General features: G+C 33.7%; 1 protein-coding gene and 1 pseudogene across 1 annotated transcript; one reads left to right on the top strand and one right to left on the bottom strand.

Annotated features, from left to right (window-relative positions):
- Positions 1-451: 451 nt before the first annotated feature.
- Positions 452-15,969, bottom strand: LOC107776636 (apyrase-like; annotated as a pseudogene).
- A 1,287-nt stretch (positions 15,970-17,256) lies between these two features.
- On the top strand, positions 17,257-20,438 carry LOC142174629 (uncharacterized). The gene is made up of 4 exons (XM_075240460.1): positions 17,257-18,679; positions 18,799-18,829; positions 18,894-19,014; positions 19,881-20,438. Exons 1-4 carry the CDS (start codon positions 17,257-17,259, stop codon positions 20,436-20,438), a joined length of 2,133 nt encoding a protein of 710 aa, XP_075096561.1.
- The last annotated feature ends 2,066 nt before the right edge of the window (positions 20,439-22,504 follow it).

Below are 22,504 nucleotides of genomic sequence, written 5' to 3'. Positions count from 1 at the left end.
CTATCAGGAGTTCAGTTCAACAACACCAAATTTTTTTTATTTCATGCGGGCGGATTCTTAACAATATTTACAGAGTTAAAGTCTATAATTAAGAATCTAAGTTTAATCTCTTCTTTTATTCGGTTTTTTCGAGTACTATGGTAATAATATCGAAGAGCTAAGACCAGAAATTGTACATACTTCCTCTTTTTCCCACGTAATCAACAAGGGAAACAGAGAAGATCTAATTTGAATATAGCATGAAATCCTTAGGACTTTGAACTCGTAATATTACAATTCAAATTCGTGACAGCTTGACTATTGGTTGTTCTATTGGAGCCATAAAATGTGCACAATTTGTATGTTGGAAAAGAGATTTTACTTAAGTAAGAAAATCAAAACCATCAAGTTATGCTCATTATAATATCAAGTAACTGAAAGTACAAGATAAAGAACAAAATAAAGGGCATGACATAATTGTTACAATTTATTGAATGGCATAACACTAATATGATGATATTCTAGTCTTCTTTGAAGATGAAGAAACTAAATCAATGGCACATCCCAGCGGCCAAGCTGCTCTAACAAGATAATTTTTGTATTTGACATCACGCATCACTATAATGTCTTTGTATGGATTTAGTCCTGTCCAAAGTTGCTTCAAGAAAAATAAAAGGCAAAGTAAGGGTAAAAAGGACAAGTACCAAATTATTTATGTTAGATTAATAGTGCATTTAACTTAAATACACTAACAGTAAAATAATAACTTACCGAATCCATCGACAAGCAAAGTGTAATCATATACCAAGTCAATGCATAAGTATGGGATATTTCTGTCTTGAGTGTTTGGAAATATTGATTTTATTTCTGCTGCTTTTGTCTTGCAAACAACTTTAGCTGCATTTAGGTACTGAATTGGCTTTGCTATAGCTGATGGAAATTTGCTATCGACAATGCCAACCTACAATGCATATTGAGCCCCATTAGTCGAGCTTAAAAATAAACTGAATTGATTTAATCAAATCACAAGAAGTATAAACATCACATCAACTGCAACTACTATGTTTCAAGACAAAATAAGTTGGAGTCGGCCATGTGCTTATTATCCATGTCGCTCTATGTTGGGCTAAATCACTCCGCAGATACTCTTAACATGTGGTGTGATATCGTCCAATTTGAGCCAAACTCACACGATTTTTTCTCTAAAATGCCTCACACCATTAAGAGATGTATACACCTTATATGTGTTAGGTGTTTGTCTGATTTTCTTACCATATTTAATTTTCCTATCTTTTGAAGGAAACCAACATATTTACCATAATTAATTTTTCCTTTTTCGAAAAGAAACATATAATTCCTCCATGTTTGGCTAGTCTTTTTTCTATTAGGAAAAGGTTTTAGACTTCTATAAATTGAGGATCCTTCTCGTTCAATAGCATCCACAATGTAGCCATACGGGATTTGAGAGCCTTATTTAGTGTGCCACTTGTGTTTGCCTCTTTTTGAGGTTGTTTTCTCGATATTTCGTACTCTCTTTTATATAGCGGATTGCTCATCTCCACCTGTGGACGTATGTCAAATTGACCAAACCACATTAAATATTTATGTCTCTTATTTATCGTCATTTAAGGTTTGCTTTATTAGTTTTCGCATGAAACCTGATTATTTCGGTCCTAATAATATGTAGGCTTCCAATGTTTTCAGCTACTAATATGAGACTTTGTTCGTATACCCAACACACTGTTTATGAACATCAAAACACATAATGTAGTACTTATGTATGATTATTGATTTGGCACTGTCGATTCTAACCTATATTTCTTCCTTTTCTTTTTTATAATTTTGTGGAATTGTTGAATCTAATCACAACTTTTACCTGAGCACCAACACCATAGAAAGCTGATGAAACATGCACAGTCTTGGTTCCAGCACCACCTCCACCATTCCAAACTCCATTGAATGTGCAGTTCTTGTAATTGCATGGTGCTCTAATTTTAAGTGCTTTCCTAGTTAATCTTCTGCATTTTTTCAAGCTAGTACCACTTGGTGGAGCTTTTACTTTGTAGTTCACTCCTCCATATGAGTAGTAGCCTTGAAAAAAGCAAAATGATGCTCTTGTATTAGTGCATTTAATTTGACTAATTACTTATAAGTAGCCTATAAGATACTCCCTCCGGTTCAAAATAAGTGATTTTTTGGATGTTTTCACACAGATTAAGAAATCCACCTTTTAACATTAGTTAGCAATGGAATTGCCCATATTAACCTTTACTATCTCACATAAACACTCCTAACACATATTCCAATACTATTTACTCCAAGGACAATATAGGAAAGAAATAATTAATTCATTCTTGAAATCTGGAAAAATCACTTATTTTGGACAACAAGAAAAAGGCCAAAAAATCACTTATTTTGGACCGGAGGGAGTATATCGTTAGCGCATATAACTTAAATTCTTAGCATATTAGAACAATGTTTCTCGTATTATTGAGAATATTTTCAATTATATTGTTGTAAATGATCATAGGCAAAAATTCATAAGAAATTAGAGATATATATACCATCATATCCTTCCAAGGCACAAGGATTACTTTAGTTTCTTGAAGTCTTGAAAATCTCAGCACGACCAGCTAGTTGTCCATAGTTCAAGTAACTGCGTACAATATATCCTCGTCAGATTTTACGCTCTCAATATATACTCATTTTTAGGTAACATGATTGTGTAAAGTTCTTTACGCTGCTCGTTAATTAGACTTTTTATATAAATGTTTTTATCTCAGTGCTATATTTATTATAGTGAAAAAAAAGTTGATCTTAGATTTATTTTTGTGACATAAGAGGAATACAAACCTGTGGACATAAAGGTTGTAATCTTTTGACATAAGATGTTTTTCTTGAACATAAGGTTCTCCATCCTCATTTTGAGGAGCATTTTCAAATTGTTCAATTGAGATGGCATATGTTAGACCCCTGACAAAGCTGATCGGCAAGCGGCACGGCAGTGGCAAGGATTTTGGCATGATGGCCTTGCCATTGGCCTATGTGCGAGGGAAAATCAACATGCAAGACAATGCGGGGGTGTTGTCAATGGCAACAAATTGTTGCTAAGCAAGTGAGACGGACTACACTTGCATTTGAGGGCTAAAGTGTGACGGACTACACTAAAGCAAGAGTGGGCTGCGTACAAGCAAGGCCAAGACCTTGACGGAACTAGGCGGGCTGGATGGGAGCTTGACAAGCCAAAACGGGAAAGACCTCGGCGCTAAAGTGAGGCAGCTTAGTGCCAAGGCAGTGGCATTGGAAATGTGATGTTGCCATGACTTAGGTGAGCGGACTGGCACCTAAGTTAATTGTGGGCAAATGACTTGGCAAAGGGAAGGGCATCAAGGCTTGGTGACTTGATGTTAAAATCAGCATGGGCAACGGGCAGACTTGATCAAGTAGGGGCGACTTGACAAGGACAAGCAACTGTGGCAGCGGATTGGCGTGCGGCTAAGTCAAGGGTGACGAGCTGTGGCGATGGCATTGAGCGGGAGCAGTGTCAAAGGCTAAGGCTGGGCGCAAAGTCAGCCTTAGGCGTGCAGCAGCTGGCCAAGAAACACGCACATGCAGTGCACATGAAGTGGTTTTCAAGTGTGCTGTGCACATGCCATGCAGTTGGCGGTTACAACCCATGTCCAAGAGTTGCTGATTAAATGGCTGAGTCTTTGCACGTTTTTGGGGCATGTTAGAGACATGTTCCCCACGTTTTGATCATGGGGATCACTTCCTATCAGTTGGGGGATGTCAACTGAACATAGGGAACACTTTGGGCTGACTACACTTTATATATATGTGTGTTAGCAGCCTTAAAAACGGGCTAAGTACCTAGGGAGGGAAATGTCTGAAAATAGGCATAGGGTTGTCTATTTTATGGCTTGAGCATGGCAAAATATGTGCCATTGCCTTGCCAAACGAGTGGCAGCATGAGTAGCCTTAGGCAGGGGCTTTTATAGGGCTAATTCGTGCAAGTGTAGGCCATTTTTGTGAGTTGGTGCCTGCCAAGGGTGGCAGCACCTTGCCTAACTCGAGATTTTCCTTTGTAATTTGATTTATTATAAAAGGTTGGGAAAGAGTTCCCGTAAATCTGTGTTGCCTTTGTTTTTCTTGTTGCCTTTAAATTATTCTAAGTGTTGAACCTCGGAACCGAACGAAAATTGGGTAAGGCTGAGGTCAAGTGGGGACTTGACTGCCGCACATCGGGCAGCATTTTCGGCGGACAGAAATTGCCGGTGTGACAGCATACGCCATTTGGACTGAGCCACCTCCTAGATCAATTGTTGCTGTGGTACTTTTATAGTTTTTACCCAAATTTCCCAATAGATAATTTATTGCCACCTGTATATTAATAAACACCAACAAATCAAAATTAATACTGGAAGATATATTCAAGTATTCAACTTGATAATGGCTTATTACATAAAAGATTTACCATTAACTATTCATAACAAGTCTGATTTGGTACTTTGAAGGAATAAAGTAAATAGAGTAGTTTGATGTAAAATGTTAAATATACTGAATAGTAATATATATCTTTTGAAATATCTTATGTACATAAGTTTAATACTTATTTTTTAACTTTTAAGGTATCATTAAAAGAGTTTAAATCATATATACCAGTTGTGTAAGATTTTTTACATTATTTGGTCATTTTTAACTATTGTAACAAGTAACTTGTCTTATTTTTAAGATTATAAATCTCACATCTTAAGAAGAATCACTTTAGATAACTTAAAGTGTATAAATATTTTGTTACATTACCTTTTGTTAGTGTATCTAACTTAAACTGAAAAATAAAAACTTATCAAAAAAAAAGGAGAAAGAAAAAGAAGAAAAGAAAGTATTTTGCTGTAATTAACTTACCCACATGTAAGAGCCTTCTTGAGTTCCATCAAGAATACTGACCCATTGATCTTTTGTATGGAAGGTGCTTTCATTTTTGACTAAATCTCTCACCTTTTAAAATTGAAGAGGCCAAAAAGTCTTAATTAATAAATTAGTAAAAGAAGGATTAATTTTTTAATTATGAAAAACTAAATAAATTTTATTCAAATAATTATATAATTAAGATCTAATCTTAACATATATATTATATATACCGCTTGTAAAATCTTTTCTGCTGCGTCGCCTTTTAACATCCCCAGTCCTGTTGTTGCCTGAAAATGATAAAGGAAAGTCAAACCTCTCTATAACAACCTCGTTTATTCCGAATATTTTTGAATGTTATAACGAAGTATTGCTATAGAGAACATATATTATAACATAACATAAAAATTGGTTTCGGAAAAGCATGACTTTTATAGTGAAATGTTGTTATAAAGAGGTATAACTGTAATAATTAAACAAGTCACTTTATTCTATGATTCTATTTACGAAAAAGAAAAGTGAAGGGCCATTAGCGTTTTAGATTTAATTTGGACCCATGTACTTTTATTCTATGGTGATAAATTGTACTATATGCTGATAGGATTTAACTTAAAAAGTTGTTATACTATCAATGCACTTTAATTTATTGTAACAAGTCAGTTGACTTATTTTTTCAAATTATTAATTATACTTATATTTATAATTATTTTTAAGTAATCTGATAATATAAAAATTACTTTGCATTGTCACTTTATAGAAGTTTTGATCATACACCGATAACAAGTAAGATCTCATCCCATTTTTCACAAGGTAGGGATAAAGTCTATGTTCACTACATTAAGTGGGGTTATACTGAATTTATTGTCGTTGTTGTTGAAGACAACCATTCATCCCAAAACATAGTACCTATGACTTGGTACAAAATAAGCTTACTTAGCTTTTTAGTACAGTACTCTTTGTCGTAATCAGTTTATAAAAGTTAAACTCGTGTTAATATATGCTAATTAAGTAGTAAATAATACTGACCCCAAGTTCGAGGGGAGTTTCGGACTGCAATTCTTTAGGAACAGCACCTTCAGCTCCCTTTAGAAGTGGTTTTAAGGAGTTGGCTGCAGCCTTAGGATCATCTGCATATGAACTTAGACCTGGATTTGTCTGCGAAAAGGTGAATTAAACTCATATCATAAGATTTTGATGGTAATGAAGGATTGCGTATAGGTGTTCGTAACACGCAGCGGAAGATAATAACAATCCTAGGCAGAACTTTTCGTGTTTAAAATTTATTTACATGTCAAAGATCGGATCAAAGACGTACCTGGTGAAGAGAGTCTCGTTTCAAAATTTCTTCGATAGTGCGAAGATTCTATGCGTATCCACACCGAGACTGATTCTTGCTATCAACTCTTTGATCAATGAAACCCGCGAACAAATTGAACAAAAAAATATTGTGTTGAAATTTTTCTCAAAAATCTCAACTCAATGTTAGAAGAACAAGAAACGCTTTTCTTGTAATTGTATTTTCTCTCTTGGCTTTGTATTGTACTCTTACGTTTTCACAAAGCATTTTTCTTCTCAAGAATTTTGTGCGGCTCATGCACCTCCGTTCCATTTTTTTCGTATATCCCCGTGTTTGACAATATATATATATATATATATATATATACATGAAGTACCAACACTTTTCCAATAGGACAAGGAAAGGTTTAGGGGCGTTGGTTATTTTTTTATCCTTCACAAAGTCAATTCCTAAATTGGAATTATGGATGGAAAAATTCAATCCCATTCTAAATAGGATTTGTAGGCCGACACGTCCTTCTAGGACTTATGTTGATCCAATTCAAAATTGGATTCAACTTTCAATCCTTTTATTGATATTTCATATACAATCTTATATGAAACATTAATTATATATATCACATATATATTTCAATTAAGAGATATAATTTATTTTTCTATTTCAAATAGAAAGCTTCAATTTGTTCATAATATTAATTATATCCTCTGTGCTAGCAAAGAATATAATAATATTTCATTTGGACTAACTAACTAAAATTATTTGACTAATTAAATTCTTTAATTTAATTAACAAATAATAAAGTAATTAATCCTTTAGCAAAGATCAGAACACTCGTTAGTGTGCGACCCCATAGGTTCAATACTAAACCGGTAGTAACTTGACCACATCAATATACTAATCAAGGGTGGCGTCTAGCAACACTCCTTAACGACCGGATAACATGAAGTATACAATTTACTCATAAGAACCAGTAGAAGAATAATGTAGTAATTCCTTCTGTCCTTATAGCTCTGGATCACCATAGGATATGGTTCAACTGTCAAGTCATAATAGGCGACCAACTATGTATTCATGTCAAATATAATCGACCATCGAATGACCTAAGAAATTCTTTTCTTCTTTCATTCAATTGCCCTGACCAAGGTCTTAATTTGGTCGTTTATAATTCATGACAACATGGAGCTTAACTCATTACCAAGAGTTGACAAATTCCATCTTGATCAATCACTAATTCTACAAGTATTCAATCGTACCCAATATCCTTTCAACTATCGCCCTAGGGCCATAGGTGTCTAGTATTAAAGCACAACAAATAACTTGTCAATTACTATGACGATCTCAGGTCAAAGGAAACTCTTACATCACATTCTTCAAGAGAATATCCTACTGACAGTTTATGGTAATTCTAACCATTAGGAATTATCCAATGAGTCAGTTCAATGATCATATCTCTATATGCATTATCTATCTATGTGATTCAGTTAATGAGATCAACTAATTTTTATCCCATAAAGACAATCACATAAATTTTGATCTAACCGGATTATTACTGTCCAAGTTAATAATCCTACGATCAAGAACAAATTTAGATTAAATTGTAAGAAACTTTGCTCTCATTATCATGATCTCTATCACGATGACAAATCTCAAAATTTAATCAAGGACTTTATCAAATTAATCAAATAATTAATAATAACTATGATAAAAGAATGCCATATATTTTTATATCAAATAACGTTCACAAAAATATGTTCAAATCATCAAATATGAGATTGGATCTAGGGCATATCTACTATATCCCTAACAATCTCCCACTTGCACTAGAGCCAATCGCTCTTGTACTTCATTCCCAATTTTCACTTGTGCTTGTCAAACTCCTTTGCACCAAGAGTTTTAGTGAATGGGTATGGAGCATTTTCCTTTCCATCATTCTTTTGAATCTAGACGTCTCCACGTCCAACGATTTCTCTTATCAAGTGATCCCTTGGCAGAACGTGTTTGGATTTTTGGTGTAATTTTGGTTCTTTTACTTGAGCAATGGCTCCAGTGTTGTCACACAATAATGGAATTGTACATTCTATTTAAGGAACCACACCAAGTTCAGTTAAGAACTTTTTCATCCATACAGCTTTCTTAGCAGCTTCACTAGCTACTATATATTCTGCTTTAGTCACTGAATCAGCTACTGTAGCTTGTTTGAAACTTTTCCAACTCACTGCACCACCATTTAAGGTAAATACATAACCAGAAATAGATTTGCTATTATCTCTATCTGAAGAGAAACTTGCATCAGTATAACCTTCAAGTTTTAACTCAGAATCTCCATAGATGAGGAATTGGTCTTTAGTCCTTCTTAAGTACTTAAGAATGGTCTTCACCACCATCCAATGTTCCTCACCAGGATTTTCCTGATAGCGGCTAGTCACTCCAAGTGCATAAGCCACATCAGGACGTGTACATGTCATGGTATACATGATAGCTCCCACTACACTAGCGTATGTGATCTTACTCATGCGTTCTCTCTGTTCAGGTATTTTAGGACAATCCTCCCTACTTAGAGTAATTCCAGTGCCTATCGGTAGATAGCCTATTTTGGAATTATCTATGTTATACCTCTTTAAGATGGTATCAATGTACAAAGACTGGGAAAGTCCAATCAGCTTCCTAGATCTATCTCTATAGGTCTTTATTCCTAATATATAAGCTGCTTCTCCCAAGTCTTACATTGAGAATTGTTCAGATATCCAAATCTTGGTACTTTGCAATGCCGGTATGTCATTCCCTATGAGCAATATATCATCAACATACAACACTAGGAATATAATTGTGCTCCCGCTAACCTTTTTCTACACACAAGGTTCTTCTTCGCATCTAACAAAATTGAACTTTTCAATTATCTTGTTAAAGCGAATATTCCAACTTCGAGAAGCTTGCTTTAGTCCATAAATAGATCTTTGTAGCTTGCAAATTTTATTATGATCAGACGAAGATGTGAAACCTTCAGGTTGTGTCATGTACACATCCTCTTCTAGCTCACCATTAAGGAAAGCTATTTTCACATCCATTTGCCATATTTCATGATCATAGTATGCTGCTATAGCAAAAAAAATCCGAATAGATTTGAGCATTGCCACGGGAGAGAAAGTCTCGTCATAGTCGACTCCTTCTTTCTGACGATATCCCTTGGCAACAAGACGGGCTTTGTAGGTCTCCACCTTTCTGTCTGCTCCAATCTTTTTTTTAAAAATCCATTTACAACCAATAGGTTTTATATCTTTTGAAGGTTCAACTAAAGTCCATACTTTATTTTCCTTCATGGATTCCATTTCGGATTCCATGGCCTTTTGCCACTTCTCATAATCAGAACTTTGTATAGCCTCTTTATAGGTCTTAGGGTCGTCATCATTATGATCAATCTCATTTGATACATCATCTTGTGCCATTAAATTTAATCTAGTTGGTACATGACGTTCTCGTGTAGACCTTCGAAGAGGTACTTGTACAACTTGTTCACCTTGTGCTGGATTTGGTTGTTGTTCAATCTGGTTTGGAACTGGTTTATTAACCTGTTCTTGAACTTCATTTAGTTCTTGAACTTCAACCGTTGAAGATGACAACTTCCTTGGCAACTTCAAAACATCCAATAAAGGTTCTTCAACTTGGGTCTCATGATCTTTATATTGTGTTGATTCATTAGTTTCTTGATCTTCATCAAGTTCTATTTCTCCATTATAATTTCCTTCTAAAAGAAATTCCCTATCCAAAAAGGTTGCTCTTCTGGCCACAAACACTTTATGGTTAGAAGGGTGATAGAAATAATATCCCATTGTTTCCTTGGGATACCCAATGAACCTACACTTATCAGATCTTGAGTCAAGTTTATCAGACTGTAGTCTCTTAACATAAGCTAGACAACCCCAAACTTTAATATGTTTAAGGTTAGGCTTACATCCTTTCCATTCTCATATGGTGTTGCAGAGACTGACTTAGTGGGAACTTTATTAAGTAAGTATGTTGCTGCTTCCAAACCATATCCCCATAAATTTATTAGAAGATCAGTGAACCCCATCATAGATCTCACCATATCTAATAAGGTTCGATTTCTCCTTTCAGACACCCCATTGTGTTGTGGTGTTCCTGGAGGTGTCCATTGTGAGAGAATCTCATTCTCTTTGAGATATCTGGTAAAATCTTCACTAAGATATTCTCCACCTCTATCAGACCTTAGTACTTTGATACTTTTACCAGTCTGCTTCTCAACTTCACTACGGAACCTTTTGAACATTTCAAAAGATTCAGACTTGTGTTTCATAAGATACACAAATCCATATCTTGACATATCATCAGTGAAGGTGATGAAGTAAGAATATCCACCTCTAGCTTGAATTTTCATGGGCCCACAAACATCTGTATGAATTAGTCCCAATAATTCAGAAGCTCTTTCTCCACTTCCAGTAAATGGAGATTTGGTCATTTTTCCTTTGAGACAAGATTCACAAGTTGGATATGATTCAAAATCATACTTGTCAAGGTACCCTTCCTTGTACAACTTGTTAATTCTCTTCTCTCCAATATGACCAAGCCTACAATGCCAAAAGTATGCCTGATTTACATGATCATCTCTTTTCCTCTTAAGACTTGAAACATGCATAATCAAATTAACATTCACATTAGGTAAGACATAAACATCATGTTGGAGATAGCCTATTCACATATAAATTATCACCATAATAAATAGAGCAAATACCATTGCCTATGTTAATGAGAAAACCACGTTTGTCTAACATAGAAACTGAAATTATGTTCGAAACAAATTTAGGAACGTAATAACAATCATCCAACATAAGTACTTTGCCAGTAGGAATTATTAAAGAAATTGATCCTACAGCTACGACCGCAACTTTTGCACCATTTCCAACTTGTAGATTAACTTCTCCTTTCCTTAGCCTCCTACTTATCTTGAACCCTTGCAACATATTACAGATGTTATAACCACTGCCAGTATCTAATACCCACAGTGAAGAATTAGTAGTTAGCTAAAGAAACCTTGAAAACATTTTTTATTAATGTCTCACCTTGTTTCTTGTCCTTTAGAGTTGCAAGATACTCCTTGCAGTTTCTCTTCCAATGCTCTTTTTTCTTACAGTGAAAACATTCAACATCATATACTGACTGCAAGATCAAATCTTCAGAAAGCTCTTTATCAATCTTGTACCCCAACTTCTCATGTTCTTCGGTAAAAACAATCATATGATTGACAAAGGGTCCAACTGGAGAGTTTTCAATGTCCAACTATGTATCAGCCATCTTCTTAAGATATTCAATGATTGCAGTTGGATCCATATTTTGATGTTTCCTCTGGATTCAGAACTCATAGAAGCGAGAATGATGTGTTTAATAGCAAGGCATTCTTCCAAGTATTTTTGATAAACCAGTGCCTTGAACATCATTCTCTGGTGGGATTATCTTTGCAGGCTTATCGATCACATCGATGAGCTTTTCATGCATGAGAACAATTCTCAAATTTCTATACCAGTCATCAAAGTTTGGTCCTACCAACTTGTTGGTCTCAAGTATTTCGAGCAGTGATATAACAGACATACTGAGAAATCTAAAATATAAAAAAGAAAAGGCAATAATATAAGAACATATTTGCATATATCATAAAGACATGAACTTTTATCTAAATGATATTTCCACTAATTATTTTAAACTATTTACCCTCATTATAGTTTACGAAATCTTTATTTCTATTAGTGGAGTAAAGGAATCCTTTAACAATATGTATGAGCCCCTTGGAAGTCAAGTCGTTTCTCACATATATTTTAAAGGTAGGTACTCTTACCAATTGTATCCCCATACAATTTCCTTAAATAGCTCTATGTCAAATAGTCCCCTGGTAGTCAGGTCGATCCTATTGGTATAGTTGAGTTCAACCATCATGATAGCAAAGAACTTATTAAATTTTATACTCCCTCGGGTGGTCCAGGCGTCTAGTGTAAAATTGAATAATTCTTTCAATCCATACATCTAATGCAATAAATAATTTTAACATATTCTCGAACTATAAGTCTCCTGGTAGTCAGGCCTCTCCTTATAAACAAGAAATAAGTAAAATTATTTACCTTGATGGATAGCTCTATAATAAAATATCTTAATATTTTATTATTTAAGAACTCAAATTTTAGTAAGAGGGAATTGTTACTAAAGCAATTTTTAATAACATGCAGATCAAATCTTTTATAACATGTGAATTTAGTTCAAGTTGTCTACATGCTTAGTCCTAAATTAATTTACATCACATGTAATAAATAATTCAAAATTATGTAATGAACAAGCACGTGACATAAAACAAAATTCAACATTCTTCTAACATGTTTAATCTATATATCACATATATCCCAAAAACTAATTCATGCTAGAATATCATTATTAATTAACATCTCATGAACTAATAACAATTAAAATAACAGTAGAATCCAATAACCTATTATAGATTGCCGTCGTATCTAATACAAAATTTCAAATTTAAGTTACGAACTATCTCAATAGTTTAACTAACATGTATACATATTTTATTCACAATAAAATAATATCAATCCATATGCATTCAAACAATTTGACTATAGCTCAAGACACATGTATTATGGTTTGAGCGCTTCAAATATAATTTTAAAATATTTTGTAAATTAATCTTAGACACAATAAACCACAACTCTGATACCACTGAAGGATTGCGTATAGGTGTTCGTAACACGCAGCGGAAGACAATAACAATCCTAGGCAGAACTTTTCGTGTTTAAAATTTATTTACATGTCAAAGATCGGATCTAAGACGTACCTGGTGAAGAGAGTCTTGTTTCAAAATTTTCTCGATAGTGCGAAGACTCTATGCGTATCCACACCGAGACTGATTCTTGCTATCAACTTTTTGATCAATGAAACCCGCGAACAAATTGAACAAAAAAATATTGTGTTAGAAATTTTTCTCAAAAATCTCAACTCAATGTTAGAAGAACAAGAAACACTTTTCTTGTAATTGTATTTTCTCTCTTAGCTTTGTATTGTACTCTTACGTTTTCACAAAGAATTTTTCTTCTCAAGAATTTTGTGCGGCTCATGCAGCTCCGTTCCATTTTTTTCGTATATCCCCGTGTTTGACATTATATATAAATTTTGTGCGGCTCATGCGCTTCCGTTCCCTTTTTTCGTATATACACATGAAGTTGCAACACTTTTCCAATAGGACAAGGAAAAGTTTAGAGGCGTTGGTTACTTTTTTCCTTCTCAAAGTCAATTCCAAAATTGGAATTATGGATGGAAAAATTCAATCCCATTCTAAATGAGATTTGTAGGCAGACACGTCCTTCTAGGACTTATGTTGATCCAATTCAAAATTGGATTCAACTTTCAATCCTTTTATTGATATTTCATATACAATCTTATATGAAACATTAATTATATATATATATATATACATTAATTATATATATCACATATATATTTCAATTAAGAGATATAATTTATTTTTCTATTCCAAATAGAAAACTTCAATTTGTTCACAATATTAATTATATCCTCTGTGCTAGCAAAGAATATAATAATATTTCATTTGGACTAACTAACTAAAATTATTTGACTAATTAAATTCTTTAATTTAATTAACAAATAATAAAGTAATTAATCCTTTAGCAAAGATCAGAACACTCGTTAGTGTGCGACACCATAGGTTCAATACTAAACCGGTAGCAAATTGATCACATCAATATACTAATCAAGGGTGGCGTCTAGCAACACTCCTTAACGACCGGATAGCATGAAGTATACAATTTACTCTCAAGAACCCGTAGATGAATAATGTAGTAATTCCTTCTGTCCTTATAGCTCTGGATCACCCTAGGATATGGTTAAACCGTCAAGTCCTAATAGACGACCAACTATATGTTCATGTCAAATATAATCGACCATTGAATGACCTAAGAAACTCTTTTCTTCTTTCATTCAATTGCCCTGGCCAAGGTCTTAATTTGATCGTTTATAATTCATGACAACATGGAGCTTAAACTCATTACCAAGAGTTGACAAATTCCATTTTGATCAATCACTAATTCTACAAGTATTCAATCGTACCCAATATCCTTTCAACTATCGCCCTAGGGCCATAGATGTCTAGTATTAAAGCACAACAAATAACTTGTCAATTACTATGACGATCTCAGGTCAAAAGAAACTCTTACATCACATTCTTCAAGAGAATATCCTACTGACAGTTTATGGTAATTCTAACCATTAGGAATTATCTAACGAGTCAGTTCAATGATCATATCTCTATATGCATCATCTATCTATGTGATTCAGTTAATGAGATCAACTAATCTTTATCCCATAAAGACAATCACATAAATATTGATCTAACCGGATTATTACTGTCCAAATTAATAATCCTACGATCAAGAACAAATTTAGATTAAATTGTAAGAGACTTTGCTCTCATTATCATGATCTCTATCACGATGACAAATCTCAAAATTTAATCAAGGACCTTATCAAATTAATCAAATAATTAATAATAACTATGATAAAAGAATGCCATATATTTTTATATCAAATAACGTTCACAAAAATATGTTCAAATCATCAAATATGAGATTGGATCTAGGGCATATCTACTATATCCCTAACAGGTAAAAAGTAAAGAAGAAAAAGAAATTTGTGAGTTAAAACTTCATATATGATAAATTTTAGAAACAATCTTGTAATCCATTTAATTATATGGTGAGCATTTTTTTTGTCAATTGGAATCTACCTTAGGTGGAGTACTTATCAAATAAATTAGAGGGGTGTTTTTCTAAGCTTATATATAAGCTGGTCAAAATGGCTTATAAGCAAATTTTGGCTTATCTATACGTTTGGTAAATATCCAAAGTGCTTATAAGTCTAGTGCTTATAAGCTAAAATCAGCCATAAGATCATAAGTTGGTCAACCCCAACTTAATGTTTTTCTGCTTATAAACACTATTACTTTGACCAAGACTTTTACTAGTTTATCTTTAATAATATTTTTTTAATTCACAAAATACTTTCCTCAAAATAAATTTTCTAACTTTCTCTTTGTTCCATATCCGTTGTTCATCCTTTTCTTTACAAAGAGACTTTTTAATTTATAATCTTTTATTAAAAAAATTAAGGTTTAGTCATTTTAATAAGAGAACAGTTTATCTGCTTATTATCAGCTTCAGTACATCTATCCAAACACGTAAATGCTTAATTAAAAAAAAAAAATTAATTTTAGCACTTAAAAATATTTTTCAGCACTTCAAGGTTATCAGTAATTCAAACTCTTAGATGTGAGGCAAGGAAACGTGTTAGTTTAGTGTCTCCAAGTATAGTCTCAACCCAAGTTAAACTCCTAACATTTTATACCTTTTACCTTTTTCTTTAGGATTTACGTTATATATATTATTATCGAATTTTAACTTGTTTTAAACTAACAAAAGCGACTTTCACTACTTAAGATAAGTCAAAAAAAAAAAAAAATACCGGCATGAAAAACTCGATATTGTTGCCAATAGGAAGAAGTTCCAAATTCTCATTGAAACGAAAGACATTAACTCTGCTGCCTGTACTTCCAGCATCAAATATTACTGCATAACTCTCTGATTCATGCTCATCAAAAGATGCCTCCTCAACGGTTTATGGGCATTTGCACTGGAGAAAAAACTAAGGGGCAAAAGCAAAAGTATTGCCAAAGATATAAAAACGAAATGAGTATTTTGGTTCAGCATTTTTCCGTTTGCCCCTTTAATTTGACGATCTTCTGCAAAAGCAAAATACACAAGTTAAAGAGAAAAATATTCAATAGTTGAGTTTTGAGTTCTTGATTTGCCAAGTAATTAACAACCGTTAGGGCATGATGGTGGATTCAGAATTTAGATGATGTGAGATTTGAGCTGAACAAATAAGTATTAAAATCGTATATGTAACTCTATCTATAGTTGTTTCCACACATGCACCGATGCACGCATATAGGAACGTTTGACCTTATATCACTAAATTCTCCATTGCTAGGACTAGTGCATGAGTTTTTACTGTACTTAATGATGATGGAGAGTTCAAACTCTATCAATTCAATAGTTGACTTTTGAGTTCCTGAGATGGTAGGTGTGTAATTTGAGCTAAACAAATAAGTTTTAAAATTGTATATGTAACTCTATCTATATTTGTTTTCGCGCTTGTGCACATATATGAATGTTTGACCTCATAGCACTAAATTTTCTCGAAACAAACACATGAGCCCCTAGTTGGATTCGCCATTGCTAGGGCTAGTGCATGAATTTGTATTGGAGTTAACAATAGTTGAGAGTTTAAACTCCATCAGTACCATAACATTTCTTTCCCTTTTCCCCTCCCTCATTGTAATAAAAAAAAATAAAAAAGTACGAGAAAGAGAAGGGGAGGGGAGTTACCTTTCTATGTTTGTGGGAAGAAGATGATTAAACAAATGGTAGACCTTGTGCTCTTATATAAACTCCTCCATATTATAACACAAAGAAGAATCACTCGTGAAACATGTGATACTACTATTATATTTTATTACAAATAAACATAATGATTTTGACATACCAAGTATTTCTTTTTTCTGCTTAAGATATTGTTAAAGAAAGTATACTTCAAAGTTCGTAAAGGCAGTTCTGTAATATCACCATATTGGTTAGTTATTCTGTTACTACACTGTTAACAGATTTAGTTAGTTAGTTAATTTAGATTAATTAAGTTTAAGCTAATTAGATAGTATAAATAATGTTGTACATTATTATTTTTTAGTAAGTTCAATAATAAAAAATTGATTACTTCTCTCTCTACTATTTTCTCTCTTACTTTCTTCTATCTTCTTCTGCTGCATCTTCTTCTTCACTGTCACTGATTTGTGACTGTCATTCTTCTCCTAATCAGTTCATGGTATCAGAGCACTCAAAGCTAAGTCTATACAGCTTTGATTGGAATAAAGTTTTTGCAAGTTCAATTCAAGTTTGTTGATTCTTGGTTGTATCGAAAAATTCAAGAACTAAGAAATGAGATTAAACAATAATCAAGAGGACGAGTCTCAGCTGAATCAAGACAATTCTCATCCAAATCAAACCACTAGAGGGACTTCTCAACAAGCAGGTATCGATTACAATCATCCTCTATTTCTTCATCCTTCAGATGTCAGTGGAATACAGATTATCTCATTCCAGCTGACTGGAATTGAGAATTACTCTGTGTGGTATTGTTCCATGCGAGTAGCACTGCTAGGAAGGAACAAATTAGGATTGGTGGATGGTTCTTGTAGGAAAGAAAATTTTCCTGCCACTTTGTGGAACCATTGGGAGAGAGTAAATGCTATTGTACTTTCTTGGATCATTTCCGTGAATAGTAGCCTTCTTGGTAGTATAATGTATGCATCTAATGCTCAGACAGTCTGGGATGATCTATATGAACGATTCTATAAAGTAGATGATGCAAGAACTTTTAACTTGCACAAAGAAATTGCCACTCTTACTCAAGGCACTTCATCTGTGTTTGTGTATTATTCAAACTTGAAGGACATGTGGGAGGAGTTTGAAGCATTAATTTCAGTTCCTGGTTGTGATTGTTCAAGGTCTAGAGATTTTGTGGTTTACTTACAGAAACTAAAGGTATACCAGTTTCTTATGGGTCTCAATGAGTCCTACTCTCAAGCGAGGAGTCAAATTCTTATGAGACGCCCACTCCCAACAGTAAATCAAGCATACTTAATGGTTATAAGTGATGAAAGTCAAAAGGCAGTGACTGCTACTTCTGGAATTTTAGGTGCAAATCCAGCTATTACTACAGAGAATTATGATATAGCAATGTATACAAAAAATATGGGGAATCAAAGATATAAAAGGAACTATAATGTTCAATGTGATTTCTGCAAACTTAGAGGTCATAGTAAAGAAAATTGTTTCAAGATAGTTGGCTATCCTCCAGATTTCAAATTTAAAAAGAAAGGGCCAGTATCCTATAACAGTGGAACAAGAGGTACAGGAGGTCCATCAGCTTATAATGTTCTTGCAGAAATTTTACATCACCAGCCTAAAGTGAACTCAATAGAAACTTATCTGCAGGCATCTCAGATGACAAATGGTCAAAACATGGGCCACACTGATAATTCACATTCAATGCCTCAGATAGGAGCATTCACAAAAGATCAATATGAGCAGATATTACAAATTCTAAACAAAACTAACACAGAAGGCAACAACAATAACTCTACAGCAAATATAGCAAGTATGAGTACTGCTTTGTTAGTTTCAAATTGTCCAAAAGAATGGATCATTGATACTGGTGCAACTAACCACATGGTGTCTGATATTAACATGTTAAATCAGGACCCTATAGTTGAAAATACTAACCCTAAGAGAGTATGTCTTCCTAATTGTGAAATTTCAAATGTTACTCACACTGGAGCTAGTTCAATATCTGCTAGAAGTACACTTAGCAATATTTTTCATTTGCTTCAATTCAAATTTAATCTAATGTCTGTGTCAAAAATGACTAAGGAACTAGCCTGTGCAGCAACCTTCTACCCTCATTTTTGTATTTTTCAGGATCTCTTCAATGGGAGGGTGAAGTAGATTGGTAAAGAAAGAGATGGCCTATACATTCTACTGAGTCAACTTGCTAATAAAGATATGAATTTCAGCCTTCTTGTAAAGGAAGTGCTTAGTGCAGAAGATATAAGCCCGTGTCATCAAAGATTTGGTCATGTGACTTTGTCTGTTCTTAGAAAAATGGTTCAGAATAAAACTGAGTCTATAGCAGAAGTATTAAATAAATGCAATGTGTGTCCATGTGCAAAACAAGTCAGGTTACCTTTTCAAGCAAGTTGTATTAAAAGTACTGAGTGCTTTGAACTAATTCATATGGATATTTGGGGGTCTTATAAGGTTCCTACATTTGATGGAAATAGGTTTTTCTTGACCATAGTTGATAACTACTCTAGAATGACATGGATTTACTTGTTAAAATTGAAGTCTGATGTGTGTGTTATCATTCAGTATTTTCTAAATTTTGTTCAAACACAATTCAATAAAATAGTTAAAACAATAAGAAAAGACAATGGCACAGAATTTGTTAATACTATCTACAGTAATCTGTTTAAGAAATTAGGCATTATTCATCAGAGAACATGTGCCTATACTCCTCAACAAAATGGAGTAGCTAAGAGAAAACATAGACATATACTAGAAATAACTAGAGCTATCAGATTTCAGGCCAATATACCTATTAAATTATGGGGTCATTGTGTTCTAGCTGTTGTATACATAATTAATAGACTGCCTTCATCAGTTATAGGAGTTTCACCCTTTGAAAAATTATACAAAAAGAAACCTTCACTGATTCATTTAAGAGTTATAGGGTGTCTTTGTTATGCCAAAATTATACAAGAATCAGACAAACTAAAACCAAGAGCTAAGTCTACAATATTAATGGGCTACTCAGAGGTACAAAAAGGTTATGTCTTATATGATTTAGCTACTAATTCTTTCTTTGTAAGCAGTAATGTTATTTTCAGGGAAGATGTATTTTCATTCAGGAATATTACTACATCTTCATCTACTATATTTGTATCCCAACCTAACTTAGAAAACTTGAGGATTACAATCAACAACTTGTTGGTCTTTCTCAGCCTGCAAACACTCAAGTCTATGAAGCAGACTATACAGATATAAATGCAGAAGAGGTTTCTAACTCAAACTCACAAGCCATCCCAGAATCTGCCACTGCAAATCTACAACAGGATCACTCAATAACTAGTCTTCCTACTGCTTCAGTAGATAATCAGCAGAATCAACAAAACAACACTACTAGAAGATCTGGCAGGGAAAAACATCCTCCAATATGGATGAAGGACTTTGTTTCCTTAAATGTGCATCATGATGTCAACTATCCAATATCAAACTATCTATCTTATGAAAATATTTCACCAAAGTATCAAGCCTACATATCTACATTTTCCACAACAACTGAACCAAACTCTTATGCAGAAGCAGTTAGAGATCCTAGATGGGTTGATGCAATAAAATCAGAGATTGAAGCCCTTGAAAACAACAACACCTGGGAAGTTGTCTCTTTGCTAGAAGGAAAAATTATTATAGGGTGCAAGTGGATATACAAAATCAAATATAAGGCTACAGGAGAGATAGAGAGATTCAAAGCTAGACTTGTAGCTAAAGGCTATAGTTAAAGAGAAGGTATAGATTATCAAGGAACCTTCTCTCCAGTAGTTAAAATGGTAATAGTTAGAACTGTATTACCAATTGTAGCCTCTAGAAAATGGCATGTGCATCAGATGGATGTCTACAATGCATTCTTGCAAGGTGATCTCCATGATGTGATATACATGGATCTTCCACAAGGATTTAAGAGTCAGGAGGAGTGTAAACATGTGTGCAGACTCAAAAAATCCTTGTATAAACTTAAACAGGCACCAAGGCAGTGGAACTCAAAACTGACAAAAGCCTTATTGAAGTTTCAATTCAAACAAAGCCCTTATGATCATTCATTATTTGTTAAGAAAACTGAATGGAACTATTGTTGTGGTAGTATATATAGATGATATGCTTCTAGCTGGAAACAATCTGAATCTGATACAAGATACAAAAGAGTTACCTTCAAAATGAAGGATCTAGGAGAACTAAAGTATTTTCTTGGAATAGAATTTGCAAGGTCAAAGCAAGGAATCCTAATGCATCAAAGAAAGTATTCTTTGGAACTAATATCTGAATTTGGATTAGCAGCATCTAAACCTGTCAGCACACCTATGGACACAAACATAAAACTCACTACGAGAGAATTTGATGAACATTTCTGCCAAGACAAACTAACAGAAGATGATGTACTAGCAGATCAAGGTAGTTACCAAAGACTCATAAGTAAACTATTATACTTAACTATTACTAGACCTGACATCTCCTATAGTGTTCAAACTCTTAGTCAGTACCTATACCGGCCAAAAAAGTCTCATATGGAAGCTGCATTACAAATTGTGAAATACATCAAGAGTCAACCAGGACAAGGTATCCTTATGTCTAGCCATAACAATGAAACAATCACAGCTTATTGTGATGCTGATTGGGCAGCCTGCTCACACTCTAGAAAATCAGTTACAGGCTATTTAATCAAGCTAGGAGAATCCCTGATTTCATGAAAATCTAAGAAACAGACTACAATTTCAAGAAGTTCTACTGAAGCAGAATACAAGAGTCTAGCATCTACTGTTGCTGAATTAACATGGCTACTGGAGTTATTAAAAGAAATTGATGTGAAAAATGATCAACCAATTACTATCTTTTGTGATAGTAAAGCTGCCATTCAAATAGCAGCCAACCCAGTCTATCATGAAAGAACAAAATACATAGAAATAGATTGTCACTTTATAAGGGAAAAGATTCAACTAGGAATGGTCAAAATTGAGTACATCTCTACAAAGGAACAACCTGCAGATATATTCACAAAAGGACTGAGCAAATTTCAGCATCAATATCTAATTTCCAAGCTAGGGACATTTAATGTGTTTATGCCCCCTAGCTTGAGGGGGAGTGTTAAAGAAAGTATACTTCAAAGTTCATAAGGGCGGTTCTTTAATATCACTATATTGGTTAGTTATTCTGTTACTACACTGTTAACAGATTTAGTTAGTTAGTTAATTTAGATTATTTAAGTTTAAGCTAGTTAGATAGTATAAATAATGTTGTACATTATTATTTTTCAGTAAGTTCAATAATAAAAAATTGATTACTTCTCTCTCAACTATTTTTTCTCTTACTTTCTTCTATCTTCTTCTGCTGCATCTTCTTCTTCACTCAAGTCATTGATTTGTAACTGTCATTCTTCTCTCGATCAGTTCAGATATTAATATTCCGTCTGTCCGATGAGAATATCAAATTAAAAGGCGATCCACTTTCTGTAATTATTGCATTATGACCCAAAGAAGAGTTACTCATGTAAACATGTGATATTTCTATTACACAATTAAACCTAATGACTTTATAATGTACCAATAAAATATAGGGCGGCCAGTAGCTTTAATTGCCAGTTTCATTTGTAATTTTCCTCCTACCACAGATCACATGGTATGGATTTTTTGTAATGAAAAGTTACATAATATTTTATATTATATATAGAACAACTTAATGTGAAGATATCAAAATCTTATACAATGTTCATCCAAATAGTTAAAACTAATATTCTTATGCCAATACAAGAACATTTTTGTTGTTTCAGCACATTCGATAAATTCGCTCGAGCTAG

The sequence above is a fragment of the Nicotiana tabacum genome, chromosome 20, assembly GCF_000715075.1.
Source record: "Nicotiana tabacum cultivar K326 chromosome 20, ASM71507v2, whole genome shotgun sequence".
Taxonomy (NCBI): domain Eukaryota; kingdom Viridiplantae; phylum Streptophyta; class Magnoliopsida; order Solanales; family Solanaceae; genus Nicotiana; species Nicotiana tabacum.
Note: the sequence above shows the minus strand (reverse complement) of the source record. Positions and strands in the feature narration are given on the sequence as shown.